The following is a 17026-nucleotide window of genomic DNA, read 5'->3' on the forward strand; positions in this document are numbered from 1 at the left end:
ATTTCATCACATTTTGCCCGGCACAAGTTGGCATAAAATTCCAGCAAAATTTAAGTTCTAAGCAACAAGAATGAGTACAAAGGTAGAATACGAACCGTGGATGGAGCTAGGCCTGGGCGCATATAGCACCGACCTAACTTTGTCCATAGTAATTGCAATGGGCAATGAAGTTCTTGTCAACCGCTAGAAATGGAGGGCTTTAGAGATAGGGTTTTATTTAGTTATCTTAATTAATTAATAATCTTCTTCATTATATATATACATTGTAAGTAACAATAGAATTTGTTACGTAAATATCTATCTCTTATCAAATGGCCATTCTTGGGGAAGATGGGCTGAGTGTGGTCTGCATATCTGTAGCCTCTTCTATTATAATGTCGATCATGAGAATACATTGTAAGTCAGCTCATTTTTATAAACCTTTTAAATTTTAACAAAATCTCATTTGCTAATTAAATTAATCTCTTCCTCTTCCTCTTCTTCTTCTTTTTGTATTTTTTTTTCTAAAAAAAAAAAAAGAAAAAAGAAAAAACATGCAGTTGACGTAATGCTGTATACAATAAAATAATGAATATTAAAGTAGAGTGAGTAGCTAGCTTGCATCAGAGTCAAATAAAAGTTTTAAAAAGCCATTAATGCTACATTTTGTATGAATTCATTTAATTGGAGAACAGATATGCAGCAAGCATGATTTCTCCATATCTGGAAAAAACGTAACAAGATAAAGAAATTATGGCAGAATTGCTTCCTTGACAAGCGCTGAACCACCTCTTCACCATGTTCTTATCATATTATTATTATAAAAAAAAAAAAAAAAATGACACACACGTACGGACATTCACAGCAAAATGAGTGTTTAATTATTAGGGAAAAGACTCTTAATGATAAATAAATAAACTTTGTTTTACTGAGAAATGAGTGCATTACCTAATTAAAGGTGTATTTCTTTTTATTATTCTATGCATAAACACATACTTTGAATTATTTATCACCACCAATACATAAATATAAATCTCTATTCTTCCGAGTGAGATCTGCAATTTAAAGAGCTATAATTTCATGTATCCATGGCAATATTCTAATGCAGACACAACAACACTTTTAGGTGCCCCCCATTGTTGTCTAAAATACGAGGGGTGGAGGTGCACCCTCACCACAGTAATAATGGGACCCATCAGCATACCATATGGATTGTTGAGGGCATGTGCAATCCATAATACTCTTCTCTTTTGTTTAATCTCATTGTTAATTTAGTTGGATGAATATTTTTTATTTATTTATGGGAGAATTCGAGGTATGAATTATATAGCAAGTGATACATTTTTCATAAAAATAAAATATTATTTAGTAACAATATAAAAAATTATATTCAAAATTTTTATTTTTTAAAAATAAACGTTTATCTAATAATAGTATAGTAATTTATCTAAAAATAATAATTAATTAAAAATAATAAATATTTATGAATGTTTAAGAATATAAGAGTCTCATAATTAAATGATGCTAATTGAAAATGAAAGCTAATAAATTTGCAGATGTGTATAATTTCTGGGTCAATGTCACAATCAGGATTACTGTTTAGTCACACTTGCCAGATGTGTATTATCCTAACATTTTTAGGTTTAGCACGCAACTGTTATGAATAATTCAGGATTATTGGAACAAAAGAAAATTCATTAATAATAACTTCATGTCCACCGCAAATTTCAAACTTATATGCAGGGATTTTAAGGTAATCTGTCAGGTTTTTTATTTATACAATATGGGAGATAAATCACGCAACAAACAGTTTTTCTGATTGCTGCAAGCATTACAAATTTGATGTGACACTTCATTATTTCCTCAATAAATCAAATTAATGGAGATGTGAGATGTCCATTTTCATGTCCGAACTATTTATTCTAATCAATTCTATGACAACCATAACTAGGTTACATAGTCTTGTTTAAGGTTATAATTAGTAAAAGTGCTTTTCAAATTTGTTTTTCGAGGGAATCAGACAAACCAAAAGCAGATTTATCAAAAGAAATTAATTTTCTTTTTAACTATTCTTGTAAAAGAGAATTAACTATTAAGTTAAAAAATAATTATAAACTAAGTCTTATATATTTATATTAGGATCCTTTCTGTTAATTAAGTAATTTGATGGTTAAATACCCAAAATAACATAAATTGATAATTTAATAATTAATATGAATTGAATTGCTAATAGCCCTCATTTTCTCAAGTATGTGATTTATCAACACACGCATAATTAATGGAAATGCCCTAACAATTATTCGGATGGTAATCTTTCCACGTACATGGAAAGGTGTCATCGTCCAAAAATTATTGGTTTTTAGTTTTGATCAGGTGGAAAGGCTGTGGGACATGCATGGCCCTTCAAATTTTAGAATTGAAAAATTAATATAAAGTTATTATTAATTTTAGTCCCCCTTATTATTACTTAATCTCATCCTAATATAGTTTAAAATGGATAGAATCCAAGATTAATTGTAATTATGGGTTACAAATTGGAGAAAATGCCGGTATTGGAATTATGATGAATTTAATTAGAAAAAGGTTGAGTGTTCCCTCAGAGACAAAAAGGTTGCATTTAAGAATTCCTAATGAATTCGTTTTTAAGAAAAAACCATTTTAGCCAGCCACAGCCATAATTGTAGGGTGAGGGATAACGTATCAAATTTAAACTGACAATTATTCAACCCAATAATAATAATAATAATAATAATAATTGAAAAATTAAGTTGGGAAGAAAATTGATTCTAAATGTTAGCATAAAAAAGTTTATTATCTATTAAAAAAGTTTTTACATGCCAATAAAGTAAATTAGGCATATATTAAAATTTAATCAATTTTTGTTAAATGCATCTTTTATATATATATATTAGTCCAATATATACATTGTGTAATAATGGTATTTTTTATTATATTTTTGACAATATCATCAAATGTAATATTATAAGATTCTTTCCCAATACGATTTCTGATATTTTAGAAATATTTTCCTGTTCCGAATATTATTAATTGATGTATTAATTATATTTATAAACTAATAATAAATATAAATAGCTGCATTTAAGATAATAATTATTATTTATTTAGAAATAATTTAATATTATTATTAATTTTTGTATAAATAATTAATATAGAGATTATATATTATATGCCAAAACTATATTATGTGTTAAAATTAGTGACATGTTATAATTTTTTTAAATTCCAACTCACACGTATATGGGTAATCCGTTTGTATGTCAACCAATTATTACTAGTACTCTAGTTATATATATTTTTAATATATAGATTTTAAACTGAATTTCAATAATTAATAATAAAATCAATTTATTATTTTTAAGATTGAGAATAAATTATTTTTTTAGAATTAAAATTATTATTTAATTATAAAAATATTAGTTGATATTGTATTATTAAAAAACATAAAAATTACATATTAAAATAAAATCCATGTCAAAATTAGTGACAATTCTAGAACTAGATTTAAAATTACATCTTTAAGTATGAATGAATTAATTAATTCATTTAAATATGAAACCACCAAACGAAAATTTTGATTTCCATTATGAAATTCTATTTGAAGATTTGTATTTAATTTCAATAATTATGGCAATCAAGCATGGTAATCGATTGATGAGTTTTCTTTAAAATTTTATTTCTTCTCAATTGAGAAGAAAAGGTAATGATTGATTGAACCCATATCGTAAAATTCTGAGCTCATAATTGAACTTTTAATCACTATAATGTTTTGTATAAACAACCAAAACAGCCATTAAGAATTATTGGCAGCTTAAATCTTCCTTTGTTATAATCTTCCAATACAAAGGCAGAATTAGAAAATTTGAGCCCTAGAAATCAAATAATTGAAGCCAAATTTTCTGCTTCCTAAATCAAGAGATAGTTTCCTTACCATGGGCATGAGACCTTGTCATCTCCACTCTGTACAAAGTAATACTTGATTTTTTTTATTTTTAAAATAATTGCAATTATCAAAATACCAACTCATTAAACAACTCAGCACATATATAAGTAGCGTAAGCATTGAAATAATCTCCATTTCCAGTTTGTTTCCTGTTTCTAAACCCTCACTTCTCTTCTGTTTCTAATTCAAATCCTCTCTACTTCCCATTTGAACAGAATTCAGTTCCTTTCTTTCTCAATTCTTATCCTCCTCCAAAAAAGAAAAACAAACCCCAGACTCTCTTAACAAGACAAAAGACAGAGTAGTTAAAAGTCAGTTCATCTACAACATTTCTTGTATGTTATAACCTTTAAGAAAAAAGAAAACCTTCAGTGGAGTACATTTTTCATTATTGTTGAAGAGAATTGTCAATACCAACTCATATCAAAAGGGTATGGTGTGCTAAGGTTTGTGTTTCTTTTAAAAAGAACAAGTATTTTGTATAATAATTTTCTTGATTTAAGAATTATCTTTTTCTTTTTGTATATCCAATAGCTCTCTCAAAAGCATTGACTTATGATCGTCTGGTTATTTTCTACAAATCAGGCGGTGGAAAGTGATTGCCTCATTGTGTAGGCGATTTCTGTCCCTTTATATACTCTTCTTTCTTCTGTCTTTTTTCCCTATAAAGTGATGGAAACGGCGGATAATCCAAAGTTGGTGAGTTGATATCAGTTTCTGGGTTTTTATTCTTGATATGCTCCTTCCAGTTTGTACAATCATTTCATTGATTTTCTCTTTCTTGGTTCTCTTCTTATTAGGATTTGCGTTCTTGTCATTGTGAGCCTGGTGGATTATCAGATGAAAATATGGGAACCCAGAAAATTTCTGTTTTAGATCATATAAATGGATTTGAATACTCAGCTGAGAAATCTGATAACTTTGTTATTGACATGGAAAGCTTCTCCCATGCCACCAATAACAAAGAAGTTAACCCAAATTCAAGAATTACGGTAAGTTTTCTCTTTCAATTCTTCGCCTTTATTTTTTTCTTTTAGTTTTTTCAAGAACACGCATACATACATCTTAAAAAATTTAGTCATGGAAGTATAACTTTTTTTAGATAACGAGTTAACAACTTTGCGGTGATTACAATCAAATTGAATGTCTTTTGCAATAGTTGCTGTTAATGTTTGATTATTTAGTGATCAATAAAAGAATGTTCCTTGACATGTTATTTTCATGAATTCATAGTTTCAGAGAAGCCTTTCCAGAAAAGGGTCTCTGCGCATGAGCGGCAGAGGCGGTGATAAAAAGATTAATTCTAATCCTTCTCCTAATGATAGAGATGCTGCTGTTGCTACCTCTTCACCTAGAGGTACTATTTTCCTCTCACAAACAGAATATGTGACAAAGCAAAAGAAATTTATCTAGAAAATTTTGGACGGTCCAACTTTAAGTTTTAACAGATAGGTTAAGGTTAAGCCGACGACAAACTTTTTATTTATTTTTTTTTTTTTTTATGGTTCCTTTTGTTTTTTTCACTTCTGGATCTCTGGATCATATGTGTGCCAGATGCAATTCGCTAGCAAACTATAGGGTTAATAAATTAAGAATTGCCATTTTCTTTGATATTTGCCACGTATATTCACTGTAAAATACAACCGAATAAATATTTCTTTTTTCCTCGTCACCAATTTTTGGAGGGTTCCTCCAGATTGTTTTGTGACATCTGAACAAATTTTTTAGAATTCTTTTACTGTAACTTGTATTATTCCATGTTTTCTAAGGGGTGCTTATCTTTCTGGTTGTTGGCAGATTGTGTTTTGGTTACAAATTTAATTTCTGTAACTGCTTTTGGGTCAGTATCTTTTACTGATTTCGGATAGAGATTTGGATCTCGGAAACAATCCTTTCCTCTTGTTACTTTGTGGATAAAGTTTATGAGAAGTATATGTAATTCACCTTATTTAGAATTCCTATTGCATAAGCACTTGTTTGTGGAAAGGCCGTTCCATAAATATCTTACAAAATCAAATCTTACATATTTACTTCATTTAGAAAAAATGAATAAATCCCCTATAAAATGGAAGATATGATAGGATCTTACTCGAAGGTTAGTTAATATAATGTATTTATGATACCAAGGCAAACCCATTCTACCAGTGTTACAGGGGACCAATAATAATTACTGTTTCGAGGGTGAGGTGAGGTTACACCAAACTGAAGGGTCAACTTTGGAGAGTACATCAAACCAAATCTGTCTTAATTAAATTCCGCAGGCTGGTAGAGATTGTAGAATATCATTCAGTTTGTTGGTGTACTTCTAGTTGAAAGCATGTGCAGTTGCATTATTCGAAAATTGGTGGTGAAATGCTAGTAGCTAAAAGCATTTTTGTTTTCTCTATGCTATATTTAATTTGCAACTTCTTTAGTAGGGCCTGGCATGCCCGAAAAGGGATCGATGGTATCAGTTGGGACCGCTGATCATCCCAGCAGCAGTGCACAAGTTCATCATCAGATCACCATTACTACTACCAACAATTTGAATGCGTCATCCACAGAAGGCAGATGCACCATCAGGAGGAACAGTTTCAAGCGTCCTTCACTTTCATGGACCATTGATCCCAAAAGGGTTCTTTTCTTTTTCGCCACCTTGTAAGTTCACTGACCTTAAAAGCTGCAAGAACTGTAAGATACTGTTTTGAGTGATGCAAGTGCTGAAATGTATAAGCGGTTTTCTGTTCCTACTTTTATCTGCCACAGATCAAGCATGGGAACGATGTTGCTGATATACTTCACTCTTTCAATTGGCAAGCTCGGGGCAGATGACAATGGTATTGATTGATGCCACTACATTATCTTTCGCAGATTAAGAACATAGCTATTGCACATCATTCAGAGCAGAATGCGAGATGGAAACAAAGATGAATATAATTTTGTGGTGGTGGTGAAGTTATTTTTTGCAAGAATAGGCTTATTCTAATGCGAATTTCAGTGGAAAAAAGAAAAACAAAGAAAGGAAAAGAAAAAAGAAAAAAGGAAACAGCACGGAAAGAAATCAGAAGATAGCAAAAAGCAAACCGACCATCCACCATCTTGGATACAACTTAGGGGTGCTTAACTTTTTCAGGAAATTATTAGTAAAAACTATAGAGATGAAGACAAGAACATACAACATTGTGACAAAGAGAAGGAATCTTCTTTTCTTTATATGTATGGAAGAGGAAAAATGATGATTTGGTACAATCCCATATAGCTTACTAGCTTAGTGGAGGACCAGATGGTCCTCACCTTTTCTTTTTAATTTACTTTTTTATTTAACATCCCATACCTTTCCAATTCTGTTTGCTCTTTTCGAAATCCTGTTCAGAAACTCTTTTTGGTATATATGGCTTTTGTGGCGGTGAAACAAGGACGAGGCAAATGCTACAACAATCAGTTCTGGATATGCACGCATACAAAGCATGTGCGCCCAAGTGTCCACCTTTTTCACCGTAAACAAGTGAGAGCATGAGGTAGCTCAAGGGAAAAAAGAAATGCCCAAGAATAGACATCGTGCTTGGCACTCGAAATAAGGGATGGTCAACTAGAATTTGAGTTGATGGGATCTGCTCTAAGTTCCCTCTAGAGAATGATTTAACTAGTGAGATAACATTTTTTTTTTCTTTTAAAGACAACACTCTGATTGAAAAGAAAACAAATTACAAGATGCAAGTCAAGAAGAATTAGTAACACTCAATTGATTGTCACTATTGGATTTGCATCTACTTTTAACTGAAAACGGAGTACAAAAGGAACATATAATAATGCCTTGCAAATTTGAGTATAGTGCAAACAACACTAAAAGAAGAATATCAGAGTGGCATAATAGCAGGGGGTCATATTTCTGTCCCAAGTATGCACAGATGCACTTGCACGCACAGTGGAAAACATACAAGCATTCACCGACGTATATTTCTCAGGAAGCACGTCATAAACAATTCTTGTGAATATACAAAAGAAAGCCCTGTAATGATTAATTGTTATGTTACAGTTTTCTATAATAAGCTGCAGAAACATGATATTTACAGTAAACATGCAAAACAAATGAGGGTGTAACCTCTGCTGTATCTCACTATATTTTCTTTTCATTAACAATCCAAGAATGATCCAAGAACAGCTGCTTCTTGTACTGATTCAGCAACTCATCCATGCACACTTGAGAATAAGACTTCCCATGCTAGTAAAGTTTAGAGATTCGAGGCATTGAACATCTGTTCTTCCTATCATGGTAAAGCCTTAATATCACTGCTGCAGTTTCTTCAATTGCTTTTCCTGTCACTTCTGCATATGCCAAATAAGTAACAGCAAAACCAGGATTCAGTCACTTGCATCACTCTACATATGCTAAAACTAAAGCATCTGCTCGACTATATTAACACTTAGAAGGCCATGATAAACATTAGAAATGGAATAGTATTTACCAATTACTGGCCAAACCGGATTCTGTGCAAACACCCTGGAAGCAAATCCCAACTCCTCTCTTACATAATCCATCTCCGAATAATTACTCCTCACTTCTATGCTAAATCCAAGACTTTTAGCTCTTGCTTTTCGAATTGTCTGTAAAACCATAGGATTGATGGTCAGACCAAAAACCTTCTCAGGATCAACCTCAAACAAGCTCTTCGGCAATTCTACACCCATCACAATAGGCACATTTGCCACTTTATATCCCTTTTGTGCAAGATAAATAGACAATGGTGTCTTTCCAGTACGAGAAACACCAGCAAGAATGATATCAGCCTTGTACAAGTTCTGTGGCAAGGCACCATCATCTTGCTTGATGGTGAATTCAATGGCTTCAATTCGTCGAAAGTACTCATCAGAAAGGGGAAAGTTCCTCCCAGGAGCACCACGGGGAAGACCAGAAGGCGAAACACCTAGATGAGAAGCAACTGCCTCAGTTATTGGTCCTAATATGTCAGTAGATGGTATTCCCCATAATTTGCAAGCTTGTTTAGCTGATTCTGCAATGGAAGGGTCAGCTAAAGTGAAGACTAACATGGCACCTTCTTTAGCTGCTTGCTTTATAATCTCCATTAATGTTTCTGCATCATCAATCTAAAAAATGTACATACAGAAGTATCTCTTAAACTCAATTGGCAAAATTAACAACCCATTGAATGTAAGGGCAAAGCATTTCAACGGAATAGATTACCCCGGAAAAGAGGTGGGTATTTACGGGACAACCACGATCGACCAAGCAGTGCTCGAATTGACCTAACGCTGCGTTAACGGAATGCTCCACCGTCCATCCAGTTCCGTCAGAAACCATATAAATAGACTTCCCAGTGTTGATTTCAACGGCTTCATCATCATCTCCGTTGCCTGCTGCTATAGCACTAAACTCCTTCAATTGCATTTCTCTACGCTGTTGTGGAGGAGGCTTAAGCTCCGCCAGCTGGGTTCGCTGACCAGGTCTGTCTAATTTACGGCCAGACCGGATTGCTCGAGCCATGGACCAACGATTGAGCTGAGAGCTGCCTTTCGGCTTCCTAGGTTGAGGCTGTTGGGAGTCTGGGTCGGATAAGGCATGGAGGCTAGTACGACTGAGCTTACCAGGTTCTTGACGAGAAGAGCGTGCTTGTGGCGACGGCGGCCGGAGGTTTGGGGGCTGTAAGGCTGAGAAAGCAATCATTCCGTTTGTTTTGCAAAATTGTTTATGTTAATAAAAATAATAGTTAAAATGATTATTTATCGGAATTTATTTTCTGATGTCATGAAAAAGAGATACTTAGAAGTAATTTTGCTGTTTTTAAATATATCAGAAAGTTCACTCTTTTCTTTTAAGAATATTTGTTATTAAAATATCCAACTTTTACAAAATTTTATTTTCAATCTATAATTATTATAGAAATCAAATAAAAATAAATAATTTGGATTTTCCTCAGTCAGCATAGTAAAAAGAAAAAGAAAAAACTTCCGGATCAATTGTAAGCGAAATTCAATTAAAATCCTTTCTTTAAGAAACTGCTCAACGAAAACTAACGGAGCCTTCCGCCACGATTCGGGTAAAAATAAATTGACAGAGCAGCACTGCTTGTTTCGAGGAAACCGGTGGCCCTTTGAGTGGCCTCTCAAATTTGATTGGGCTGAGCCACGGCTTTGTCCTTTTGGACTACTCACATTTCATATCTATACGTTTTCTTTTCTTTTCTTTTCTTTTTTTTATACGAAGGAGGGAATACCGAAAGAATAAAGGGTTATTTTTCATTTTCAAAAATAAATATTTTTACCTAAATTTCAAATAAAAATTAATATAGCAATAAATTATAAAATTAGTTGACCAATTGTTTTAATGATTAATTTCCAAATATTCCACTTACTTATAATAAGATAAGGTATAGTTCATTGATTGAGCTAGAAAAATTTATCCTGCTACTAGAGAATGCTACTTTTACTATTTTCATTGCTCAAAAAGATATAATATGCACTCGTTTTTCTAATTTTCTTTTTTTTTTTTTTTTTTTTTAATTACTACGGTTTTAACCCGGCATCACTCTTAAAATAGTCTCGTCTGAAACCTGATTAATCTATAGCAAAACTCACGTACTTAGTATTGGAAATTATTATACAATAAATCTTAGGAGTCCAACTTTGTGACCTAATATTTGGACATCCTTCTGCACTTGTTCTCTGTACTCTTGGAAGCTAAATTTCTTGTAAACTGAAGGCTCGCACCCACTTTCAATCTCTGTATCATATGATGGGCAGAAGAAATACGCCGTCGAAAATCTTTCAACTCCTGGATTGGTCACAACACGATGCTGAACACTCTTATAAACATCATTGCTCCAAGCCTGCATATAAATGCATTAATTATCGGTTAATGCCATATAAATTGATGTATTTAATCTGTAATTTAACTAATTAAAAGAAAGAAAATCGCACGAGAAACTCATACCTGAAACAAGTCTCCGATGTTAATTATTAGAGCTTCGGGATTAGGTTTAACTGCGAACCATTTCCTGTCTTTAACTAATTGCAATCCTCCGACTTGATCTTGGTGGAGAATTGTAAGGAAGTCACTATCAGTATGTGGCATGAGGCCGCATACCTCTACAGGGATTGGACATGGCGGGTATCGGTTGAGTCTAAGATAACAAGTGCTTGGCAAACAGTTTTCCTCAAAAAAAGTCGATTTCCGGTCCAGTTTCTCTGCCAAAATTCCTGCTAATTTTTGTGCTAGATTGGCAACTGTTGTAGCAAACTGTTCCATTGTTGAACTGCATAATCGTATAATACAATAATTTAACCGTTAAAAAAATATCAATCTGCAGACTCTAATTGGTAAAATGAATCACACTGAAGATGAAATTGATTCATGAATCCATATCTCCTGAGTGTGGGATCGGTCAATCTGTCATCCAATTCTATCAATTATCAACAAAATGGGACCCATAAACAATTGAAGCCAAAGAGCAAGTTCTAGTTATTATTGCAGTAGACTGGCTTTTGCCAGACTTACAGCTCATCCAATTTGTAAACATTCATTCACGTGAGGGACTTGCTAATTAATGGCAAAAATAGACTCTGAAGGAAAATACAAAAAGACCACACCATGCATGCAAAACTTGTACGTACATTATCTGATGCGGTAAGAATTAGTATTCTTCAGAGGCTAACCAGCAATGCAATTGCCACAATTGATTTACCGGTGTTTGTTTTCTTACTCTAGATATTAAAAATTGAGTAAATAAATTAACGAAATAGCTGTGCTATGGTGTATTTGTCTCACCATTCTAAGAAAGTTTTTAGCCAAAATTACAGATCAATTCAGAGACAGGAAGCACATAAAAGGAAACAATTTTAAAGGAGTGGCTCCTGATCTTTACATGTGCTTTAGTACTGAACTGAACAATATGTTTTTAAAAAAAATATTTAATAGTTAGAAAATATATATAGAAATAATTTAGAAAATACAGAAAATTTTAATTATGCCCGAGACGTCCATGTTCGAACCAGGGACCTCTCATGCGTGAGATTAGTATCATAACCAGCTACTCCACCAAAGTAAGTTAAACATTGATCCCTTTATAAATAATATAGAGCAATGATTTGTGCATGAAAGTCTTGATTGTTGAGTGTCATATCAGTGGCCTCTAATCTTAGAAAATGCCTTTTGATTAGCATAAGATGATGAGAGAATTACATTAGCACTGTGTATACATATAGCTCTTATCGTTGTACTTAGCAAAAAGCATCTAATTTTCAATAATAGACAAATGTTACTTAACAATAATTTCCTGTTGTTTTATCAAATTGACAGGCAAAATCTGCTTTGACAAAGCACATAAAAAAAAGGGCATGTTGGGATTGTTAACATCATCTTAATTTTTACTCTCTTTTGAATCGAAAAGAAGGATGATGAACTGCAACTACTTGCATATTATCCTCAAGTACCCCTAATAGTAATTTTGCTAAGAACTACACAGAATTCTAACTATGGGTTATGAATTACAAACATATCCATCACTAAGTTTAAATTAACATATTAAACCTGTCTGCAGACACATTACCTCAAGCTTTTATCGACATATTGTGATATAAACATTTGGATTTGAATCCTCTCCTCTTACGTATGATGAAGATTATAGGTCATGTTTGCGTGATCTTACTTATAAAATTCAAATTAAATTAATTTTGAATTTGGAGGAGTGTAGGCAGGTTCTAGTGAGAATCATAACATCTTAAAAGCTGAGATAAAAACAGAAAAGTTGTTGTTTACTTGACATGTAAAAAGATTGGCTGAAGTAAAAGAACATACAGAAACAATGAAATTACCTGAAAGTAGTGAAACCATTGGAAGCAGATATATCAGTCATAGGAATGTGAAAAGCTTCAGACCAAGACAACTGACTTAAGCAAGTTGCAGTGGGAGTTCCCCAGCGGTAAGTGCCAGCAGAGAACTTCAAGAACTTATCTTCTTTGCTCTTTTGGTAAAAGGGCTGTTTAAAAAGCTTAACTTGTTCACTTCGCATCTTTTCCAAAATCTCACGTGATATCCCATGATTCACAACTTGAAAGAATCCCCAGTCTTGAGAAGCCCTAGCTATTTCTTGCTTGCACTTGTCTTTCTCCAATTCATCATCCATGCTTAAACGGCCAAGATCAATCAAAGGAAGTTCACATTCCTCAACAATTGATGATTTTGTTTCTGATTCTTGTATTGTTTTGCTGTTCAGAAGGGTCTTGTAGATCTCATGGAAAGGTGGGTCTATGTCCATGCTTAGAGGAGGCTGAATGCAAAATTTAGAGGAAAGAAAAGATTTTAGAAAGGAGACTCCAAGAAAGAAAATAAATAAGAGAGATAATAGCTAGACAAGGGCTGAAAAGAAGAAAAAAGAATTAATATATATGATATAATATGGTATGTATGCTTAGTGGGTATTTTTGGGAGAGACAAAAGACAAAGAAGGAAAATGTTGAAACAACACATGATTTTTCTCTTTCTGTTTTGTTTGTGCTTCCTTCGTCTTGGATGAAAAAGTTATGGCGTTTCATCTCTCAAATTTTGGACTTTGGAGAAAAAGTTGATTGCATGTCTTTTTGTTCAAAGACCTAAACATGTCTTCTTTTTCTTTTCCTAAAATTTTCTTGTTAGACTTTTATTACCATTTCTTACAATAAACTCATAGGAAACAAAGAGCATCCAAATCTATGACCCTAATGGTACCAATTAGCAAGAGTCAAAATGGGTGGCTCATTATGATTTGATCTTGCTTAAGGATAGGAGTTATTTAACATAAGGGAAAAGAGCATTAAGTCTCTTCAAAATAAAATAATAAAAGGACAAAAGAACATAGGCTCAAAAGCATCACATGGCAAACTTCCGCCCAACCCCATCACAACCAACCCAATGAAAACACTTTTTTTTTTTATTATTATTGAAATAAAAAATAAATGCATAAAGGTGAAGATGAGTTTTATTTGTACAATCCCTAATAAATTTTATTGTGTAGATGTAGTTAAGAACATGGCAGACTATGGGCGACAGTCGCAATAATATTGAAGTGCCATGTATAAGTGGCTGAGAAATGATTTTGGGTAAAAGGTAATGACCATAAATATAAATATAAAAGGTAATTATGGGACTCTTTTAAATGCCAATCATGCTCTGATGTGTAGATAAAGAAGAAAATAAGGGACAAAGGAAATCATAAAAAGTTAATGGTGGTTGCTTCCTTTGCATGTGGGTAGGAAGCAAAATTGTGATTTGCGTATATTGGTTCATTCCATTGCCACATATCATAATTCTTTTCAAATACCAATCAAAAGTAAATACTGCTACAGGAAATTTAATTCAAATAACAAATACTTTCACCTGCTTGTAATGGTATATACAAATATATATGTGACAAAATAAGTAATAATGTATATAAAAATTACCCGAAACGTTTACTTGACAACCGAATTATACTTTATATTAACATTTTGCATTTAATTCTCTGGGGAGCAGTTTTAAAGTTGTCTTATATATGTATTTCTATGGTCTTGCTGACCGGAGGCTGAATTTCCATGCAATCTAGGCTGCCTTGTCTATAAGACATGGCCAACATGATCTTGTCCCACGACAAGCATTTGGTCTCCTTATGATTGCATAAAAGAATTGGCTAATTCTTTTTTTTTCTTTTTTTGCTCTTGAGGCCTCGACACTGATCAATAGTGGCAGAAGAAAACAAGAGCCGGCACCAGCATATGATAACAGACCACCTACTAATTAATAGTTCATATTAGGAGAGAAATACCAATATTTCCCAACTGAAAGCAACTTACTTGCATATATATATATATATATTTGCTATTATATTTTATTAGTCACTTCACCAACATTACATCATTGACCCAACATGCAATATTATAGTAAGAAAAAAATAAAATTATTTATATGAACATTCTTGAAATGTTTCTGCTGCATAAAGAATGAAGGAGAAGGTATATAAAAAAGATTGTAATATATTTCTACAAGAAATAATTACATGGAACGAGGAAAGAAAATTATAGCTGCAAGTTATGGTTCACTTGTTAAGTTCCAACTAGGATGATATTTGTATGCCCAATTGCTAGAATTTTTTATGCACTTTCCTCAGATTCCATCACATCAATACAAAACCTAAAATTATAAAATAATTAAGGGCCCAGATGATCATTTCACTTGAAAAGAAAACATGCAGCAAGTGAAAAGATAGGTAGAGGGAGAGAGAGGATTCTGGAATTGATAATCATGAAAATTAAGAAATGGGCCATGTATACGTATGGTCAATCTTGAGCACCATTTATACACGCATGCATATAACTTTCAATTCAACCCACAAGCCTTACCTGGTTCACATTGGCCATGAGTTTGTCTGATTCCACCATTCTTTGTGCTTTCCTAATCCGTAGAGTTGAAGATAAATAAGTACTTTTCTTTTTTATTAATTCTACATTAATCTCAAGAAAGTTAATTGTATTAATTCCAATTGTTACTGGAATGTGACATGAAAATTAAAATAAAACCAAGAAAAAGAAAAAGAAGAACCCAACCTAAACGAAAATTGGGTATACACAAGAATTTAATTATATAAAAAATGCTCGTTGAACATCACTTTTTGTTTTGGAGTGGCAGAGCTTAAAGATAAGTGAGTGAAAGATCATTATTTGCATGGCAATGCACGGACATGTCAACATCTGCAAGTAGTTCTCAGCTATGAAAACAGAAAAACATTTCTGATTATCTCCTCTGTTATTTTTTTTTCCTTTTTACTGAAAACAATGGTAGGAGAAAAACAAAAGCATGAGAACAAATAAAAAGATTAGGACAGGGAAATCCAACTTGCAACATATACATATACGTATACATATATTATACCAAAATTGTAGTATATACCTAAGCAGAAAAACGATTTATCACCATTCAAAATAGCAAGTGTGGCATATGTATATATATATATATATATATAGAGAGAGAGAGAGAGAGAGAGAGCAGAAGAACAATGACTGCCAATGCAAATTCAAAAAAGCAAACTGAAGAAACAATTCATGAGAAGAAAATTTGGCTACTTACAGAGAGAGAGAGAGGGAGAGAAGAGAAGGAGAGGGGTTTCTTTTCTGTGGGTAGTCCACCAAGTTTGGAGTGGAGATATTTTTATAGGGGAAAAAAGAGAGCAATCCCATAAAAAAGAAATAATTATGATCAGCAGTGGTGTCGGGAGAAGATAATGAGGATGAAGAGACGACCTGATTAATCAAGAATCTTTGAATGATTAGTGATAATTAATTGGCTGATGTTAAGCATATTTAATCAATTTTCAAAAGATAATTATATTTTTCTTTTTCCCTTCCGTTTAATGTGTTGATCGCAGAAAGAGATAAGGGAGTGATAGACTTGGAAGAATGAGAACCAAATGATATTGCTGTGATTAAAAATTTTAGGTACCAAAAATTTATTAAAATAAAAAAGGGGAAAATGCATCCAATAATAAGAAAAGGAAAGAGAGAGACTTGGTTGAATATACACCAATTGAACATTTGGTATCAACTTGGAACTTATGAGTCTCTTTCTCTTTCTCTGTCTGTCTCTCTGAAGTGAAAATCTGGAAAACAATGCACATGATTAGTACTCAGCCCAACCGCATAACTGTAACTGTTGAGTCTATGTCGGCACCTACGTGGCAGCGATTAGAGTCACATGCATGTTCAAATCCGTATCGCTTTAGTCCCACTGCTCAACTCTTTTTTCATCTCAGAAATTCAATTTTGATGTAAGTCTAAGTAAAATAAAACAATCTTAATGTCAATTAACGCCAACATCAATTAATTCGCCAAATACCCATTTTGAAAACAAATTTACATTGAAATTTTTTAAGTGATTTGGATCCAAATCATTAATCGTAATTGAGTTAGAATTTAGATGATGATGCACGTGTCTTGCTTATAATTAAAAGGACACTAGTATCTTAACTCTTTGATTTTATGATTTCATGCCCTAACTTCTTACTACAGCATTTCCTCATTCAAGTCTATATAATAATACCCACTTTTAATAATATCTTCTGTACTCCCTTTTTATGGACAACAAAA

At 32.7% G+C, this 17026-nt stretch overlaps 3 protein-coding genes across 10 annotated transcripts; 1 reads left to right on the top strand and 2 right to left on the bottom strand.

The window, feature by feature from the left end:
• The first annotated feature begins 4058 nt into the window (after positions 1-4058).
• On the top strand, positions 4059-7264 carry LOC8267382. Of its 5 annotated transcripts, none has more exons than XM_015718811.3 (6): positions 4059-4386; positions 4526-4639; positions 4741-4932; positions 5180-5297; positions 6355-6577; positions 6686-7264. In XM_015718811.3, the coding sequence occupies exons 2-6, from the start codon at positions 4613-4615 to the stop codon at positions 6765-6767; spliced, it is 642 nt and encodes a 213-aa protein (XP_015574297.1). In that variant the 5' UTR covers positions 4059-4386; positions 4526-4612; the 3' UTR covers positions 6768-7264. The 5 variants fall into 5 exon arrangements, with proteins under 5 accessions (XP_015574297.1, XP_015574295.2, XP_015574296.2 ...); XM_015718809.3 differs by having other exon boundaries at positions 4064-4386; positions 5174-5297; XM_015718810.3 differs by having other exon boundaries at positions 4064-4371; positions 5174-5297.
• A 581-nt stretch (positions 7265-7845) lies between these two features.
• On the bottom strand, positions 7846-9860 carry LOC8267381 (probable pyruvate, phosphate dikinase regulatory protein, chloroplastic). Its single transcript, XM_002518493.4, has 3 exons — positions 9123-9860; positions 8386-9025; positions 7846-8245 (listed from the first exon to the last, which is right to left on the bottom strand). Exons 1-3 carry the CDS (start codon positions 9600-9602, stop codon positions 8142-8144), a joined length of 1224 nt encoding a protein of 407 aa, XP_002518539.2. The 5' UTR covers positions 9603-9860; the 3' UTR covers positions 7846-8141.
• Positions 9861-10415: 555 nt separating this feature from the next.
• LOC8267380 (gibberellin 2-beta-dioxygenase 8) lies at positions 10416-16203 on the bottom strand. Of its 4 annotated transcripts, none has more exons than XM_002518492.4 (5): positions 16011-16203; positions 15287-15387; positions 12749-13203; positions 10869-11190; positions 10416-10764 (listed from the first exon to the last, which is right to left on the bottom strand). In XM_002518492.4, exons 2-5 carry the CDS (start codon positions 15323-15325, stop codon positions 10534-10536), a joined length of 1047 nt encoding a protein of 348 aa, XP_002518538.2. In that variant the 5' UTR covers positions 15326-15387; positions 16011-16203; the 3' UTR covers positions 10416-10533. The 4 variants fall into 4 exon arrangements, with proteins under 4 accessions (XP_002518538.2, XP_048230073.1, XP_048230074.1 ...); XM_048374116.1 differs by having other exon boundaries at positions 15287-15338; positions 16011-16202; XM_048374117.1 differs by having other exon boundaries at positions 12749-14677; positions 15287-15338; positions 16011-16202.
• Between the last annotated feature and the right edge of the window lie 823 nt (positions 16204-17026).

Source organism: Ricinus communis, chromosome 5, assembly GCF_019578655.1.
Source record: "Ricinus communis isolate WT05 ecotype wild-type chromosome 5, ASM1957865v1, whole genome shotgun sequence".
In the NCBI taxonomy this organism is placed as follows: domain Eukaryota; kingdom Viridiplantae; phylum Streptophyta; class Magnoliopsida; order Malpighiales; family Euphorbiaceae; genus Ricinus; species Ricinus communis.

Coding starts and splice junctions, on each gene's coding strand:
- LOC8267380 (XM_048374116.1), bottom strand. CDS start 16,120: ATGGGATTGCTCTCTTTTTTCCCCTATAAAAATATCTCCACTCCAAAC. Junction 15,339..16,010: donor CTCTCCCTCTCTCTCTCTCT/GTAAGTAGCCAA, acceptor TCTACGGATTAG/GAAAGCACAAAGAATGGTGG. Junction 11,191..12,748: donor AATGGTTTCACTACTTTCAG/GTAATTTCATTG, acceptor ACGATTATGCAG/TTCAACAATGGAACAGTTTG.
- LOC8267381 (XM_002518493.4), bottom strand. CDS start 9,602: ATGATTGCTTTCTCAGCCTTACAGCCCCCAAACCTCCGGCCGCCGTCG. Junction 9,026..9,122: donor ATACCCACCTCTTTTCCGGG/GTAATCTATTCC, acceptor TACATTTTTTAG/ATTGATGATGCAGAAACATT. Junction 8,246..8,385: donor TCCGGTTTGGCCAGTAATTG/GTAAATACTATT, acceptor TGGCATATGCAG/AAGTGACAGGAAAAGCAATT.
- LOC8267382 (XM_015718809.3), top strand. CDS start 4,613: ATGGAAACGGCGGATAATCCAAAGTTG. Junction 5,298..6,354: donor TGCTACCTCTTCACCTAGAG/GTACTATTTTCC, acceptor CAACTTCTTTAG/TAGGGCCTGGCATGCCCGAA. Junction 6,578..6,685: donor CTTTTCTTTTTCGCCACCTT/GTAAGTTCACTG, acceptor TATCTGCCACAG/ATCAAGCATGGGAACGATGT.